The 18,055-nt window shown below is 41.6% G+C and overlaps 1 protein-coding gene across 4 annotated transcripts in view; it reads right to left on the bottom strand.

The window, feature by feature from the left end:
* Nucleotides 1–13,935, bottom strand: part of ablim3 (actin binding LIM protein family, member 3) — a 67,879-nt gene extending 53,944 nt beyond the window's left edge. For all 4 annotated transcript variants that reach the window (XR_015764496.1, XM_088009729.1, XM_088009730.1 and 1 more), the window contains exons 1-2: nt 13,402–13,935; nt 3,900–4,034 (exon numbers count right to left, since the gene is read on the bottom strand). Coding sequence is in view for 3 of the 4 variants with exons in the window: in XM_088009729.1 (XP_087865855.1) it covers nt 3,900–4,034; nt 13,402–13,414 (148 nt within the window). In the remaining variant the exon portion in view is untranslated. The remainder of the gene's footprint in view (nt 1–3,899; nt 4,035–13,401) is intronic.
* Nucleotides 13,936–18,055: the final 4,120 nt, after the last annotated feature.

Raw genomic sequence — 18,055 nt, 5'->3', positions numbered from 1 at the left:
CGGCTCAACCCTGCGTACGCGCACGGACACATTTCCAGGCAATTTGTGGGACTTTCAGCATGTAAAAACCCTTTGGGAAGGTGATGCTCGGGAGCCACAAGCAGAGAAATAATCCCTGTCATCTCAGCAGAAGCCATGGGAGTCGCCAGGGAAAAGAGCTGCTTCCAGTCGCGCTCCCTTTTCCCCTCTGCCGGAATCTCTCCCTAGCAACCACACTTTGGCGTGGTGATTGGACCAGCGTACCAGCGGTTGCTATAGCTACAGGAAGCTCCCCTTCCCAGTAACCCCCCATGTTTTCTTCTCTCCTGTGCCTCTCTCTGTTTCTCTTCCTTTATTTTCACTTTTTTTTTCTAGTCTAGTTTTGTTACTCCTATGTGTTTTTTTCTTTTTCACAAAAGCACAATCATAGGAGGTTAATGTCAGTAACAAACAGACCGAAAGGCGTAAGCAAAAGTATGCAAATAGAGACATGACTGACTAAAAAAAAGTCTGCAGAGAAAGAGTTAATTTTTCCCCCCACCCTAGTGAGAATACCTGCGAGAAATGGAGCATTATCCAACCTGTATGTAAATTTCCAGTTCTCTGCACAGCACTACTGTTTCGTAAAATAAATCTATTTTGATTTTTGCCTGTAACAACAAACAGCTAAAGGGAGCAGCTTCCTAGTTTATGTGCAAATTTGTTTTCTTCCGTACTTCTGCCTCCTTCTATTTTCTCCGTTTGTGTTTTTCGGCGAGGAGACCACAACGGAAACATACACCTATTTTGCTCTTTGCCGTGAGATTTATGTGTGACTGAGCTTTGTGCTCACGGCCAAAAAACAGGACCTGCTGTGTTTGCTGGAATCCAAAAGTGCCAATTATGCTTTGAAGGCTGGGTAAAATGTGGTCACTATGTCATTGGAGCACTACGCACGAGTCAGCCAACACACTTGTAATACAACACCACACTATCCAGACTCCGGAGCCTGCTGCTACACTCAGTAGAGTTATGGGATCTACATTATCCACATCTACACCCAACCCACCGCCTTCCCTTTGTCTGGAGCTGATGCATCAGCTCCAGACCTTTGTCTGTCCTGCCAGACTTACTTTCTTGAGCTGATTGCCTTCCTGCACTATAATAAGCTGCAGCATAATGAGTTTGAATGAGAGGTTAAATGCACATGATTGGTGAGATGCTACTGCAATGACTAATGCATGACAGAGGAATTATGATAATGTGGTTGACAGACAGTAAAATACCTTCATAGAGGCAGGATAAAGTGATCAATGGCATGGTTGTTTGTGCGTTTACATACTGAGAATGTGGGTTGAAATCCTTAGAGAGTATTTGTCAGTTTACTAATACCATTTTTTTTTCAGGAAGGCACAGTGGAAATTGTTTTCTGGAAACAATGAGAGTGTAAATGTGTAAAGAATGGGACATAATATTTTATGACATCTGGTTTTAAATGATGGTTTAAAATGCCAACTCCAACAATTTTGTCTTTATTTTAAAATAATAGTAAAACCCTGTTTTTTTGTGACTTCTCTCTCTCTCTCTCTCTCTCTCTCTCTCTCTCACACACACACACCTACACACACACACACACACACACACACACACACACACACACACACACAGTGTGACGTCCCCTCTCCTCTGAACAGAAATATTTAATGAGCACTACAGCAGAATATCTAGAAAAATAATAATGTGAATACATATTCTATGTAGTTCTTAAAGAAAAATCCCAGTTGAATATAATTGGTAATAGCAGGTTAGTGCTGTACCAAAACCACAGATCAATAATTAACCACGTAATTTTGATACATTTAAACAGCAAAGTCCTAAAACAATAGGGAGAAGAAAGTTTAGCAAAGCAGCAACAGAGAAACGGAAAAAAATAAATAAATAAATAAAGCACCACTTGGAAAGTGCCAATTAAAAGTAAACAAAGCCACATTATCGAAGAGACAGAGTTCGCTAAGTTCAAAGAAACATGCAACATGTTTGCATGTGACCGGGTTTTCCACGCTTCACAATGGAAGCTATGGAAAATTGCTGGCTGAGCAGAAGCCCATGCCAGAGAGCAAATTATGGGAAAGGATGTGGCACATTCTGGCTGCTCAGCAGCAGCCGATGACTGCCTCTGGAACATGAGCAGGGAGCTCTCTGCCCATGTGCAGACTCAAAATATCCAATCATAGTTTTCAGTGGCAGTACAGCTACTGTAAAAATGAAAAACAGAATTTCGGATCCAGTTTAGTATTGCAGTACACCGGTGACGTAATGTCTGAGCGACAAAAACAACGACCCTCCCCCCCACCCCCCGCCACCCGGCACCGCCACACTCTTCTTCATCTTCCCTGCTCACTTTTGGCGTACCCCCTTTTTTTTCTGGGACACAAAATAAAGCTCTCCGATTGGTTGGTAGCACCTTAGAGATGCTGAGAATATCCACCAACCAGGGCCAGGTGCCCCTTCACATGGTTACCACAGTAACCTCTCACAACCACAGAGAGCATGCCCACATGTACATGAACATGGACACTTACATCCATGAGTTCAAATGTGTGCGTTGGCACTGGGAGCTTGACTTTGTGCGTGTAAGAGTCGTGAAACAGACAACAAGCTTCGAGTGAATAGCCCTTTGTGAGTTCATGAACCACAGAACATGTGAGGGCCAGACAATGCTGTTACTGTATCTCTGACAAAAAGAAACATTCTTACTCTCATGCTTTAAAAGGCTGACGGGGAAACGCTGCACTGTGAAATTTTCCCCATTGATATTTATTTACAAAACCACGAGTGCTAAGAGACGCTGAGAGATAAAGACGGAATGGGAAATTCCAAGCATTGATGATTTATTTTTTCTACCCACAAATGTCAGTGAAGCTGCTTAGTTTGCTTATTTCCACCATAGGAAAGATTATCTAGTCATATGCTGCCAATTTGTTTCACATTACAGCCTGTTTGAAATACAATACGTACTTTGATTCATGTGTGCTGCTACTTAGAAAATCTATAAAAGGCATTTCTCTTCAGCTACATGGCTGATTAATTGCAAATGCATTTATAGTTACAATGCTTTAGCTTTTCATATAAGCCTTTAACACAGCTGATAATAATTTGAGCAAATTCAAATTCTCACTGGCAGCATAATGCATGAAGATTCGAAAACAGCACTCAAAATGTACATTTCTTTCCAACTTGTCAGTCGTGGGTGATTAATAAATTGCTCATTTGGAGAGTAGAGGAAGTATCACACCACCGTGATACTTCCTCTACTCTCTACCATTTCATACTGATTCTTATCTAGTAAATATTTCCAAAGACACATCTAAATAATTTTCCTAAACTCTAAATATAGATGCAAAGTGGCGACTAAATAAGCTTCGCATTACAACGGACAGGAGTTGTGTTATTGTAACAGGATGTTTGGTTATGTCACTACTGTATCCACTCCAGATCACCTGCACCTGCTTATACAGCAGCACTGAAAAGCCAGTTACATCAGTGGCATTAAGCCAGCGTGCACAAGCAAAGGCAAATCCTCTCTCGGTTGCCAGGACGATAACAAGCTACCTTACCAGGATCCCATGTGCGCTGCAAGATCCCTCTGATACGTTTCAGTCCCTACTGAGGGCTAATAGCAGCACTCAGCATGTGCACCAGGAGATGGAGGGCTTACCATGTCTGCATTTGATGTGGCTAAGAAAAAACATGTCATCTCTGACCATTAAAAGAAAATGGCATTCTAACAAAAGGTACGGTAATACTTATGGCCATTACCATCTAAACAAGGGCATGCTATGACATATATTCTTACCATAAACACTACAGATTTTGTTGTTTTTATCTGCTTTCACAATCACTGTGTGGTGTTGTCATCTTTAAGGAGTCCAATTTCTTACCGGTGCAGGTGAAGCACTTGACATGAAAGTGAGTGTCTTGGACGCGGACCACTTCCCCTTTGCATACTTCTCGACACCGCTGACACCGGATTGGCTCAGAGCCCCGCTCGCTGCGTGTTGAGGCTTGCCGATGAGCTGCGGAGCATAAAAACATCCTGAATGTGCCATCTGAAGGATCAAATGTAGACTGTTTGATACACTGTACTGAAAGATTTTTATGATCGTAATTCAACACGTTACGCATGTCAAAAACGCGTGCGATGCTTCAAGGTGTGCACTTTTGCTGAGTTCACACCAAATGGGTTTTGATCGTCAGGCGCGTCTGTTTTACATTCAAAATGGGCTGAACTTATATAGGGGCTTTTTCCAATCATTTTGACCACTCAAAGCGCTTTACACTAGAGCCACATTCTACTGTGGCTCTAAAGAGCCACTCACAAACGCTCACACATTTATACACCGATACGCAGATTGGTAGGCAGTTTCGGGGTTAAGTGCCTTGCCCAAGGGCACGTCGACATGAGATCCAAATAGACTTTGAATGTAAACCAGAAGCACCTGACGCTCAGAACGCTGACAGTCAGAACTACAAGAGTTTACATGGAAGCACATTAGTGTGTTTGGAATGGCAGGGGAGTCTGGCTCTACATTGTATTCTAACGTCCCAAAACATTTCAAACTCAGTTATCCTTCCCCCTCCATATGTCAGTCAGGTGCTATTTTTTTTTATGTTGGCCTAACATATGGAGTTCCAATAAAACTCAGTGGTTTTAGGTCAAACTACAAAAAGGTTCAAATAGTTTGACAATGTTAGGATCAGTACCGCCATGGCTGTGTCCAGACTGTGCATTCCACTGCAGGCCTGTCAACACCAGTTCCAAAACTGTGAGGTCTGACAACTATACGCTGGGCTACTTCCAGGCTCTCTCTCTCCCTGCCTCTATTTTTCACACACTCATGCTTCACCACCACTTGACTGACCGCATCGATCTCCTCACCTCGTTCTGCTTCGGCTTACATGTGTGACTCCTTCGAGCCCCGATAGCTACTTCACATAGAGCCACACACACACACAAAAAAACAGATATCGACTAAGCAAAAGGCCGTCATAATACAAATATCAAACCACTTTTATATTAGTCTCAACAAATGTTCACAATGATGTTCGGCATTTCTTGGTTATTAGATTAGGTCGGCCCGGGGATCTGAGCTATTAACATATTTCACGGCATCCAAAAAGATTACAATATTGACAATGTGTCAAAACGCCTGCCTCTTCTTTATCGTTCTTCTATACTGAGATTAATGAAACGGAGGGATGCCAGCCAGAGTAACAGGCTGGGATGGTCATCTAGGCGAAGGACTTTTTCCGCTAGAGGGGGACGAGGATGTGGGCTGACACAACAGAGTAGCTGATTGCTTGTCGAGACTTAATCCCGAAGGGCTTGTACCACTTAAAAGGTCAAAGCTGATGCACTACTTGCATTTGTTGAGTTGTATAGAAGTATCTGTGCTTAAATTTGTTTTCTACCCACGCTGCCAAATTCTATGGTTTTGATAAAGGCTGTTTCTCTCAGTGTTGTTCGACACAGTTTATAGCAACAACAATTGCAAAACATACCACATCTCCCACAGTTGAGTTTTTTTAAGTATATACACTGCTCAAAAAATAAAGGGAACACTCAAATAACACATCCTAGATCTGAATGAATGAAATATTCTCATTGAATACTTTGTTCTGTACAAAGTTGAATGTGCTGACAACAAAATCACACAAAAATTATCAATGGAAATCAAATTTATTAACCAATGGAGGCCTGGATTTGGAGCCACACACAAAATTAAAGTGAAATGTTCCCTTTATTTTTTTGAGCAGTATATATATATATATAAAACCTCTGCAAAGTTTGTTTGATTTTTTTTCTCTGGCACCAGAAAGCAATAATAAAAAAAAATCTTCTCAAAGTGACTTTGGAGTTTTGTAAATGATTTAAATTTCCTGTAATTTTGATGGTGGTTTACAGATAATAAAAACACATAATTCAATGTCTCATAAAATGTTGAATATTACAAGTGAAAGTATATTTTAAATAAAAATGTCAGAATGCAAAATGTATGTTGATTTGTACTTTTTTTGGGGGGGTCTCGTTTTGCATGAATTACTGTGTCGGTCCACCAATGCCGAGGTGTAATTGAAGCTCGTGTTGCTTTTGATTGTGGCCTTCAGGTGACTTGCATTGTTGGAAACCTAACAATGTCTCTCGACTTCCTTTTGGACATATCCTGGTCAGCTTGACTGTTTAGAAGACTAAAGGTGCAGCTTCAAATTTCTCACATAAAAAGGCAGGCTATCACATTCGGTGTCTTTATATTGCATTTTATAATCTCAACTCCGTACTTGGCATGAAAGTTGTTGGATCTAATGTTTTTTTGTTTTTTTTTTTTCTGTGTGGAAGGACGTAAGGACCGTGGGGGTTTTGGTGTGTAGGCTTTTAGCAGGTGACGATTAGAAAGAGAACTGACTTTGCCTTGAAACAGATTAAAATACACATAAAAACAGATGTTTTTGTACAAGCATTTATGTTGTTTTATAGAACCAGTAAGTCTGAAAAAACAGATGCAATAAATATTTTCACAGACTATGCATAAAGGCACAAATCGACATTATAGCCGTCGTTGTTTATTTTCCCAACCAAGGACAAGAGTGTGACTGCGAGAAATAAGTAACAACAATTGCAACCCATACCACATCTCCCACAGCTGACTCTCTGTAAGATCCATTGTTTCCCTCACAATGCTGCCGGGACCTCTGGGAAAAACAAACTGGCCTGATAAGTGCCAAGCCGCCCGTTCGAGTGAAAGTTTCAAGGAAGTGTTTTCTTTTGTTTTGTGAAACCAAATGCACAACCGTGATTCCATCAGGTGTGAATGTGGGATAATGTGGGCTAATGGAAGTGCAAGCCGGCCTGACATCATCCCCTGGAAAAACACGATGGCAATTATTTACCCTGCTGACCTTCTGAAACGTGGCCAAAACAAACCCGTAGCACGCAGGAACATCCTTATGCTTCCCATGCCAGTCAAGTTCAGATAGAAGATGAAATATGAGTACTTTTATGAGTAATTTTATGATATCAACATAGAACAACATAACAAAAATGAATGACATGAGCTGTTATTTTATTGAAAAATAAATTGACAATGACTTTGAGAAAAATATCTAGACAGTGACATTTGTGTGGATGAAAATGCCTTACTGATGTCAGAGTTCAGAAGAGAAAGTGTGGACCGGTTTGAGATGATGAAAAGGCAACAATACCCAGTAGAAGAAACTCCTCTCACAAAAGAAATATGCAAAATTCAAACGCACAACAAACAACACTTTGAAGCAGAATGGCTACGGCAGCAGAACATCAAAATACGCGGCTTCTGTCAACTCCCTAAAAACAGACCGTTGAGGCTACGCTTAACTGGACACTTACTGGTTCGATGATTCTTGATTTCAGCCGCGACATTCAATTTACATTACAATTTGGCCAGAACCGCATTAAAACGTGCCTCCATCTGGCTTTGTTCTAATCATTTTTTTTTAAGTTAAGTATGTAGGTGTAGGCTATAATTATACACTACACAAATGCTAAATGTACTTAGAACATTACCTGATCTTGATTGGTTGAACTATGAACTCAGGTAGGGAGTTCACTTTCAAGTTTATTTTTCATTAACAGGAGAGTTCAAAGTGCTTTTCATTGTAACCCAATAACCAATTATGAAACAAGCAGCAAACCTTACATTTTGTAAGCAGTCAGCGACTGTATAGATACGTCACTCACATAACTTGCACCGTTTTACTCCAGTAAAAGTAATGGAGATCTGTGGCGAAGTGGTTCAGTTTGTGTTTACCACTTGTCCCTCATTCTTATTTCTGATTCATTTAATCTTTCTAACCCATAGATGTCACTGATTGCATCACTGGGTTCTACTAAATGGAGGGTTTCCTTGTTTTCCTTGTATTGTTTATCTTTAAAGTAAGCCTTCGTTTCGCCCTGTATTACATGTTTTACTTTGCAAACCATTTAGTTATGTAGATGAGTTTGTTAATCATCTTATTCCTGTTTCTCCGTTTAGATTTTTGCTGCTTGGTTTGACCCGTTGCCTAATGAAGTGAAGACGCGTTGCCACTTTGTTTTAAGTCCAGAAAGATTTCAGATGCTTGGGATGGATGTCAAAGCCTAAAAAAAACAACTAAATAATAAAAATTTAGCAGTGCACAGTAAGAAATGGGGAAATGGCAGCTCAGTGTCCACTTAAACGGACTTCAAGACAGAGGAACGTTAAACCAGAACATTTTTTTTGCAGTTTTCAATCAGCCATGCGTTCTCCCAACCAGGAAGCTATCGTGTGATTATAAAGTCCAGTATAAGTTATGATATAAAGAAGCTCAATAAGATGCTTTCTGACTCACCATGTGTCCAAGAGAAGCCAAGAACAAAGACTCCAAGTACACAAACGGCTCAGGAGCTGAGGTGTTGCATAACTAACCATGTCCATTTTCATTCACTGAGACAAAGCTTCCCCATGTCAAAACCAATTAAAGACTTCTATAAAAAAAAAAAAATCCCTCCATCCTCTTCTATGGCGACCAGTTGAGTCACACTTCTAATGAAAACCAGCTCGACTGCAGGTGTAATCCATTGACTCCACATCGGCACAGGGTGTCCCAGGAGATTACAGCCTCCAGGATCCAAGGGATAACAGCGCTGTGTACCAGAGAGGCCGGCTGCATCCCTGGGGACTGAGAGGTTGCTGCGATTTCTTCCTCTGACCCGACAGCCTGGACCAAGAACATGCTGGGAGTTCGGTCACAATGTGGATGTTGAGTGAATGGTGGTGATGAGTTAGACGGGAGTTACAACAGAGTGGAAAAATACGTTGTTATACTTTTAAAGGAGAGGTATTATGCATTTTCCACGCTCATAGTGCAATTTTATAGCACGCTCAAGTAAACTATGCCACCTGCAGTTGGTGTAAAAATGCTGCATATATCAAATAAGAAATTTGATTTTGCAATTTGATGCTTTGAAATTGACCTATGTCTCTTTTTTAAGAAGCTCCTCCTCTTTCTGGCATGAAGCACTGCATCACAATGCTACCTCATAATGCAGTTTCCTGTTTTTAGGAGATCTGGACTGAAGTACTTTTCACGATAAGCTCAGCAGTTTCCGCAGGTGTTTGCTAGGTGCTGCTGCTGCTAGTCTAGGGGAGCTGAGTGGGAAAGGTGCAGAGGAGGGGTGGGTGGCTGACGACTGCAGCTCCAAGGACGAGCTTCGTATCAGCAAGAGTTTCTGCAGCCCTGAATGTCTGTGACAGGAGATACAAGAAACTCTCAAGCATGAGCAGCCTTACTTAACACTGTATTGAAATGACAGCCGGCCAGCTGTGAGTAGCATGACTGCAGGCTGGTCTCTTAAGCAAATAGCCAAACTAATTCTCAATCTAATACCTGCTTTTTTTTTTTTTTTTACAAAAGCAGAGCAGCTAAAAGGCTTTAGTGTTTTAACTCAAATAATTAAAAGCACTAAAACACATCACTGCTTTTATGTGTTTTAGGTTTGTATGTAAAAGACCTTAAAGCTCTCATTTTGTCACATAAATTCACTACATCCATAAGATTCTAGTAAAAAAAATAACAACAATCGATGTCTGACAAACAGAATACTTATTTCTCTGTCAATGGAGCAATCATTTCCTCTGAAATCGTTGCCACTCTTCATAAAACATCCGAGCAGTATGCCCATCCCATCCGTCTTCCCTGTCGGTAATTTAATGTAGTCATTGATCAGGGCCCCTCTGTCTCCCCATCCAGCCCTTCTCTCTCCTTATCTGTCTTCATCTCCATCAGGACCTTGTGTTGAGGCAGCCATCAGAGCGACGCTGGTGTCCAGTGGTAACACAAACATGCCAATACTCCACAGAGCAAAGGAATATGGGTCGGACTGCTGCCCACGGTCTCAATGGTTCCTTGGTCCTGCCAGAAGTCAAGGTCAGAGGAAGCAGGACATAGCCGTGGTCGAACATTGAACTGAATCTAGTGCCCCATCAAATCTGTTTCATTACTTTAAGAACAAACTGATTATGCTGAACCCTTTTGTTTATGTCTGACATTTCCCTCTTCTTGGTGACTTTCACTCGTGAGCAAAAGTCAAACCCCTTACGACAGCAGCTGTTAATAATCCACAAAACCATCCGCCGGATTTCGCATCGGTCGCGCGCAACTGCAAATGAATATTCAGCGTTTGCCTCCCAGCATCTGCGGCTTGCATCTGTGCAGTCGAAGCTCCCGCCTTTGTTCTCTGTGTTATTGAACCAAGGCACCTGGAATCGTGCGGTGATGAATGGTATTTGGCTCCGGTTTGGACTGTGCGCCAGATGAGGAAGCGGCTCAGCAATCATAAATGCTATAGCTCTCGCTTCCGTCTACCCCGGTTTCCAGATGATTCCCCACCGCTCAGAAACAATCCATCATTTAATATTGCAGGTCTTATGTAGGTTTACATTTGTACACCCCGTCTTGTCAGCGCGCTATTTATGTACGTCCTTGAATGACAAATATGCTAATCAGATGTGCTTGGCCCACATTGTATGTGCCACACTTACAATAATGTTTGTACAGTAGCATCTGCCTGAGGTTGGAACGATCTGCGTGTGCATGTGTGAGTTCTCTCTGGGTACTTGGTCCAGAAACATGTGTGTTGGTGTCATTTGTCTCTCTAAATTGCCCTTAGTGTGTCCGTGCAGAGTTGCCTGTCCTAAACGCTTTGTTTGATAATTACTACTGTTTCGTAGCGCTGACTCATTGGTTTTTACTGATACGAAACCATGAAAACACAAAAGTGTTTTTGAAATTATAACACCTAAAACATAATCCTGAAGTTATCAAGTTGTGAAGAGCCATAAGTGAAGAGCCACCCTCTCCTCCAACTTTAAGAAGACTCGTTTGTCATTTGGCATGAGAGAAAAGTGAAATTTTGCACTGTGGAAACATTTAGATAAGTTCTGTTTGAGTCACAGAGTGCTGCACATCAGAATTTTCCAGATTTGCAACACTGTTGTGCCCTTTAAAAAGTTAGTTTTGAAGACTTTTAATATCGAATGGCAGCAAGGTTTAGTTTGTGGATAACTAGATGCTAAAGTCAGACTGAGCACCACACAAAGAACACCCCGCCTTACAATATCTATTGTTTTTACAGCTGATGAGTAAATAGACATGATATTTACTAATGAATGAATTTCCTCAAAATCAAACACGACTGATCCTTCAAATGGTTAGTTGGGAAGTTTTAGTTATTATGCAACAGATCCCTCTAAGGCAAAAAAGCAAATGCCTGTGAAGCATTTTTTTGTTTGTTTTTTTTGCCCTGACTAATGTAAGCTGCAACTGAAGCGACTCACCTCACCAAACCATAAAAGAACATGATCAAATGTTTCCTTTGGCTGTTCTGGTTTTGCAGCTTCTGTTCTATTGTCAGGCTCCGGCAGCGACTGGATGCGTCTCCACACCCGCCCTAACCTATGCCGTAACTTCCCTGTGGCCTGATGTGCACACCACAAGAAATGCGACTAAATTTAGCTCTCATGCAGGCTACAAGAAAAGTGATTGGTCCATTACTACCTTGCTCAAATATTGCACCTGTACAGAAAGTAAATGAGACATGTACTTTGCGGTGACGCAGAGCACGGGAATGTGCAGAAGTCTCAATGTAACACACTAAAAATCTCAATTACTTCTAGATATGTTCTGTCTAACATTGAAAAAATGTTGCTCTGGACATCAAACTGAGGGAGGGAGAGAAGTGTCAGAGCTGCCTGTGATGAATGGAGCTGCAAAAAAAAGCCCCTGGCTCCCTGAACTCAATGATCTGTATATTGATCTACTTGTGCTTTATCACTCCCCGGTGCAGAAACAGAGTGTGCCAAAAAGAAAGATCTTCATCTGTTGCACAGATACTTTTTTTTCCCACACCAAACCACGTGAAGTTCCTGCAGGGTGACGTAAATACGCCCTGAAGTCAGCAAACTAGGTTGTGGAGAATGTGCGGTTGCTCCGAGTGCGTCGATGGCCATCGGCTGATCGCACCCGGTGGAACAGAAAACAGTGCACCCAGCGCACCCCAACAGGCCCTGTCATGTCCAAACCTCAGAAGCAGTGGAGGCAGACAGCAACATATGTTTGACTGACACCAAAGGGAGAACAGTGGGAAAAAAAAGAAAAAAGTTCTTTCTGCAGGTCAGAAGCTTTAAGCTGGGGGAACAGACACATGTTCCACCAACTCTCTGCCAGCTGTGACAATGCATGCTGGGCAATCTTGTGTGCAAAACACAAGGACTCGTGTGACAGCTCCCCACATGTTGGCTGGAGGTGCTCCTCCTCCTTCTCTATTTGTCACGTGAGGAAGAAAAAAAGAAAAAAAAACAACACTCAGAGCTCTTAACAAAAGAATTATTCTCATTTTCTCAAGAGAGTGAGAAGAAGCAACACCCTTCCTGGGAATCGAGGCAACGTTGCCTGCAAGTCAGGCAAGGCTCAGCTGAGTTCAGAGCGCCAGATAAATAATGTAGTGCCACAGAATGACAAGCTAGATCATGAATGATGCAGTGAGAGACCAGGGGCTGGACAGGAAGCTCCTGACACCATCAGTTCTCTGAGCACCTGGGGCACATTCACCTCTCCCAAGCCCGCACAATGAAACGCTCGCCCGCCTCACCCGCGCGTCGACTCACGGCGAATTGTGTACAGACCAAAAATGGAAGCGTGCAGAAAACGTGTGCTAACGCTCACCACAAGCTATACAGAGAAAGCCCTGATTCAGCGGACAGAGGATCAGGGTCAGAGTCAGCTGATCCAAGGTCAGCTCGGCATCAGAGCTGCCCCTGGGGCCATTCTAGGGTAAGGATGTCAGTGGCCCCCTGAGGTTGTAAGGGTTATTTGTCACATGCTGCAGTACACACAGATATACAGAGGCCGGGTCAGCGAACCCCCCACAAGTTACAAGGTGTGCTGATCCTGCAGGGACAGTGTGAAAGAGCTGAAAGTGGTCTCCCAGAAGGAGGTGAAAGAGAGGTGGCAGACACTGAGAGCGTCCAAGCTGCTGCTGTGCAGTGAAGAAGTGGAGAAATGCTTCTGGGTGAACTCTGACCCCTGGATGTATTTAAAGTCCCGTGTTTAACCTTTTCCGAGTTAGATGCATAATCATACCTTTCTTTTTTCTTCTGTGTGAATGTTTGCAAAATAAACTATTTTATATAGTCGGTAAATAATAGAAATGCTACATTTTGTGATGGAAAAAAAAAAGATGCTAATTATCTATATCATCCACTAAATACAAAATAACATACATGGTTCCTATAGGATTGATTGATTGATTTATTTATTTATTTTATCATTGTTTACATTGTCTTTGCACTCCAAGCGGAGAGATAAGGCGCGCGAGAATGGACTTACCACTGGAACTCATGATGCCCAATGCGTCCTTCTCCAAAACAAAGCTGCTTCGGCCAAAAATAATCCCATAAAGCACGAGGAGATATTCACATTGTGCACTTAATAAAGCAATATCCTGCAATCGCTGGTTGTGATCCTCCTCACTGTCGGCACCGCTCCTTCCTTCCAGTCAATTGCATGTGAAGGTGTAGACGGTGGCAGAAAGAGGGACGCGCAAATATAAACAAAGAATTCTTAGCGAGGATTATTGCCGTAATCAGCTGTAGGATCCAAATAAAGCTTCCGCTCCTGCTGTGCCAAGGTCTCCTGTGTGTGTGTGTGTTTTTTAGTTGTTTTTTTTTAATAATAATTATTATTTTCTCTCCAGTCAGAGAGATTCTACAGACCAGAAAACGACGCTGCTCACTTAGATTCCACCTTCACATTTTTACTCTCGCCAGATACAGCCTCCTCCCTCCCTACTCCTCCTCCAGCTCCGCCGCGCTCCTCCGGCGTGTCCCCGTGCGTGCGCCTCTCAAGCGTTGTCAATACTGGGTCCGGATACTGTGTGCGCACTGACCTTTCAAAATAAGGGCGCAGTCGCTTAAGATTGGGTGTGATTGACAGACAGGCAGACAAAGAGAGAGAGAGAAAGAGAGAGGGGGGTTGTAAGAGAGAGTCAACTAGACAGACTATCTATCTATCTATCTATCTATCTATCTATCTATCTATCTATCTATCTATCTATCTATCTACATTTGGAGATTTTTGTTTTATTTTATCTTAATCGGTCCTGTACAATTTAAATTGAGAGGTTGTGTTTTCTAGCTTTTAGAGCAATCGTTTATTCATTCATCAGCTTTATTAAATACACAAATAGGGCCACATGAGGAAAAAAATGATAATAATTTAAAAATAAAAGTGCAATGTGATAAACTTTCGGGGCCTAATCAGAATTGTCTCGAACACCCCATTTAAGCTTTGTGGAACTTTTATTCTTCGCTCACAATTCAGTGACAAAAAGGAAAATTAAAATAAAGTAAACTGTGATTTTATTGTGAAAAGAACCCCACTCTTCCGGGTTTTACTCTGACTCTGACGTTGGATTTACTATTCTCACTTTCATCCTCGCTCATATAGCGACGTCGAAAAATAATGTCCTAAAAGTCACGATAAGAAGTGTTAGATTATCAATCGTCTGACTTGGACTGATGATGGCAGAGTTATTATCAGTGTCAGCTGAAATTTAATCAGTTTAGTCAGTGTAATACAAATCGCTTTTCAAAGATCAAAATTACGACAATGATCTGTGAGGAAAATGACAAATTGATAGAGGAAGAGATATTTATTTTTCATTTTCATTTTTTTTATAGCTTCATGTTTCCATTGTGTTCGGCAGAGTTTCCTGTTAAAACTGTTATGACACCGCCCTCTTCTGGAAAACAGACGTAAGCAAATTGGTTAATTGGATTGTTTACGGATGAAGTCCTGCTAAAGAAAGGTTAGATGGGCTGAAACCGTCCTCTGAAGTTACGGCACACATCACAACAATATACAGTAAGTCTGACTTAAAGCTGGTTTTGTTTATTAGTTTTTATTTTTATATTCAAATTTAAATCTAAAACGGTGCAACTCAGTTTTTGTAAAATACTTTATTTAATGCCAGAAACACTTTTGAAGGATAATAATTAGCAATTTACTGGCTTTGGAAAGCTAAAGCAAAACTCTGGAGACAATGTGCTCTTGTAATTTGTCTATTCCTTTTCTAGTCTGTGGCATTTGATGACTAAAAGCAGAAGTGTTATCCACTTGTAGCTTTGCCTTCTGTTTACTTAAATGGGTTCATGGGTACTGATGCGTAAAGATCTGCATCTAACAGTGCAACACCCATCCGCTGTTGGTACCTCAGCCTTCAAACTGGAAGCCGGTTGAATGCAACATCAACTCTGAGAAATGAAACAGCCCTGAGATGGATTGACGAAGGGAAATGCAGATGAATAAACATGAAGTTAACAGCTAATTCTTTTAAAGAACAGCGCCAGTCAGAAGGATTTGTTTTATTTTAAAGTGTTCGGATCTTGTCTCTTTACTAGCCCAAACATGTTGGTAATAATACACTGTTTTAATCAGGATTAAATGTGACAGACAGACACCAAGTAGTGAATAATAGAGGAGAAGAAAGATATTATGTAGCTTCAAAGTTACCATGTGGAAAACTGTTAATAAATAAACATTTAACAAATCTACCCTTTATAAAAATTGCACTTGGAAAGTCACAAGGAAAAGTTTATCTCAGACCATTTAGGGGACATAGGAAACAATTGGAATAATGTCATATCATGACATGACAACAAAGTGTAAATTTGTGGCCTGCATGCAACTAACACTAAACACCGACCTGAACACATTGTTCCTACTGACGTAGGGAGGTGGTAGCATCATGCTGTGTAATGTGTTGCTTCATCAGCGACAAATAGTCAGAATTTATTGAAGAATAAATTCTTCAATAAATTTATTGAATACTACAGGGCAATATTTGAAGAGAACCAGTCAGAGGAAGCAAAATCAGAAGTTCACCTTCCGGAAGGATGTCAAGCGTGAACCTCAGTTACAAATTAATGGTTAATAACAAAGTGTTTTCCTTTTTTTTTAAGAGTGACCAAGTCAAAGTTTAAAATCAAGTGCAACTTACAGCGTCCGGCGTAACAATTTTGGCAAATTGCTGGTCACAATGCCATCCTACCTGATCTCCCAGCCTGTGCTATGAAACCTTTGCAGATTATTAAGAATGAGGCAGTGCCTTTGTTCTTCAATATGCCTAACAGAGCAAACGTCACCCCTCTGTCGATTGAACTTCACTGGACATCCTTAGTGGTCTGCGTCAAATCAACTCAATATTAGTCAACAATGTGCTTAACATCTCCCCCCTACCTGGATGTTCTCACTCCAGTCGTCAGTGGATCGTCAGCTAGCAGTGTCTACGTCATGCTAACTGCAGTCCAGACTCTTTGTATATGTAGAATGACCTACCAAAACAAGAAACTGGTGAAGACCCAGCTCATCAGAGATCATCTCTGCCCACACTCCTACACTGTGCTTCCCTACCATGAATCTCTTAATGCACTCTGTGCCTGGACTCTGTGACCTCTGAAGACGAGTAGTCTTCCTTCTAAGTTGTAGTAGCTTTGATGTTGACTGCATTATTACACCTTCAGCCGTAATTCACCTTTGTATCCGTCTGCCACATGTAAAAAGATGAACATGTGCTAAATGACGAACGTGTTCCAGCTTTTTTTTTTTTTTTTCAGTTTTACCTAATCTAAATTAGGCCAGTGTTGTTTTTTATATAAAACAGCCAAGTTGCTCTCTCTCCATGTCCTGAGGAAGCCCTCGTTCCGAAGCTTTTCGGAAACTGGACAATGGCGGGATATGAGAGGCGCAGCGTTCTCCCTCAGTTGCAGTCTTACCTTCTCAGGATCTGGACTCAGAAGCTCCATAAGTCCTCTTTCTATCCTCGTAACCCTTTTTTTTTTATTCTAATGCAAAGTTTGTTGGCTACTTTCTCAAGTGTAAAGTTGCACATGCTTTCTCCTGGATACTTGTTTTTAAAGGTAACCTTGATTGTTTGCTGGTTTGGCATTGATCAGGGATTGTAATGCTTGTCATTGGTAATGAACGACTCAAATGAGGTTTAGCTGAATGTATGCATGAGTGATACTCATTGTTTGGCAGTCCCTGAAATAGTTAGTTTGTAATTGTGCTCCTGTGTCAATCCCTCATTGTGCTTTTGTCCACCAAACTGATGCGGCAGCAAAACAGGAAGCTAGCCTTCCTGTTCACGGGAGGCAGAAGGGCAAGAGGCCATCATGTCAACACAACATTGTCACTGTCTGCAAAGGCGCCAGTCGTCCATAGCTGACAAAAAAAAAAAAAAAAAACACATTTTGGGATGCTGTCTTACTGCTAGTCCACGAGTTTGCCAAGTGATATAAAACTGGCACAATCAGCAGAAACGGTGCTACTGATCGCATGACAGAGCCACGATCGTGTTTCTGCAGCTCTCCTCCTAATCTATTGCTCCATTGTTTCAACCCAGTCACTCGCCCGCTGTTTTTCTTTTGGAGGTAATGTTGTCTTTGTTTGTGAGTCACACCGAGGCCATGTGTCCACTATCAGTGGGCCTGATCAGCAACATTCTTCATCAAGTCTCACAATCCCTGCGTTTTGTTCATCCACAGAGGAACGTAATCGCAACCATGCACACACACACACACACACACACACACACACACACACACACACACACACACACACACACACACACACACACACAAATACAATTCCCAGTGTAATGTTACACTACAATCTCCACCCATTTTTATTGCAATTCTATTGCTATTAAATACTTGCATATCTGTCTTTCTCACCACACATAGTGTGTCTTCCTATCTTCACAAGGACTTTGCATTGACCTAAAACTTAACTATTACTAGTACATGCCTAAACCCAAACCTAAAATCAATTCATACCTTAGTACTAAACCTAACCCAAAACAAGTTTTTATTCTCCTGGGGTCTGGGCCATAAGGAGCAGTCAGTCCCCACAATGTAGTATTTGTTTGGAAAATGATCTTTATACTGTATCAAAAACAAGGCCACACACACACACACGCACA

Source organism: Poecilia mexicana, unplaced genomic scaffold, assembly GCF_051168715.1.
Source record: "Poecilia mexicana isolate PSO_F unplaced genomic scaffold, ASM5116871v1 scaffold_10, whole genome shotgun sequence".
Taxonomy (NCBI): Eukaryota; Metazoa; Chordata; class Actinopteri; order Cyprinodontiformes; family Poeciliidae; genus Poecilia; species Poecilia mexicana.
The sequence above is the reverse complement of the archived record's forward strand: the minus strand, read 5'-3'. Positions and strand labels throughout refer to the sequence as shown.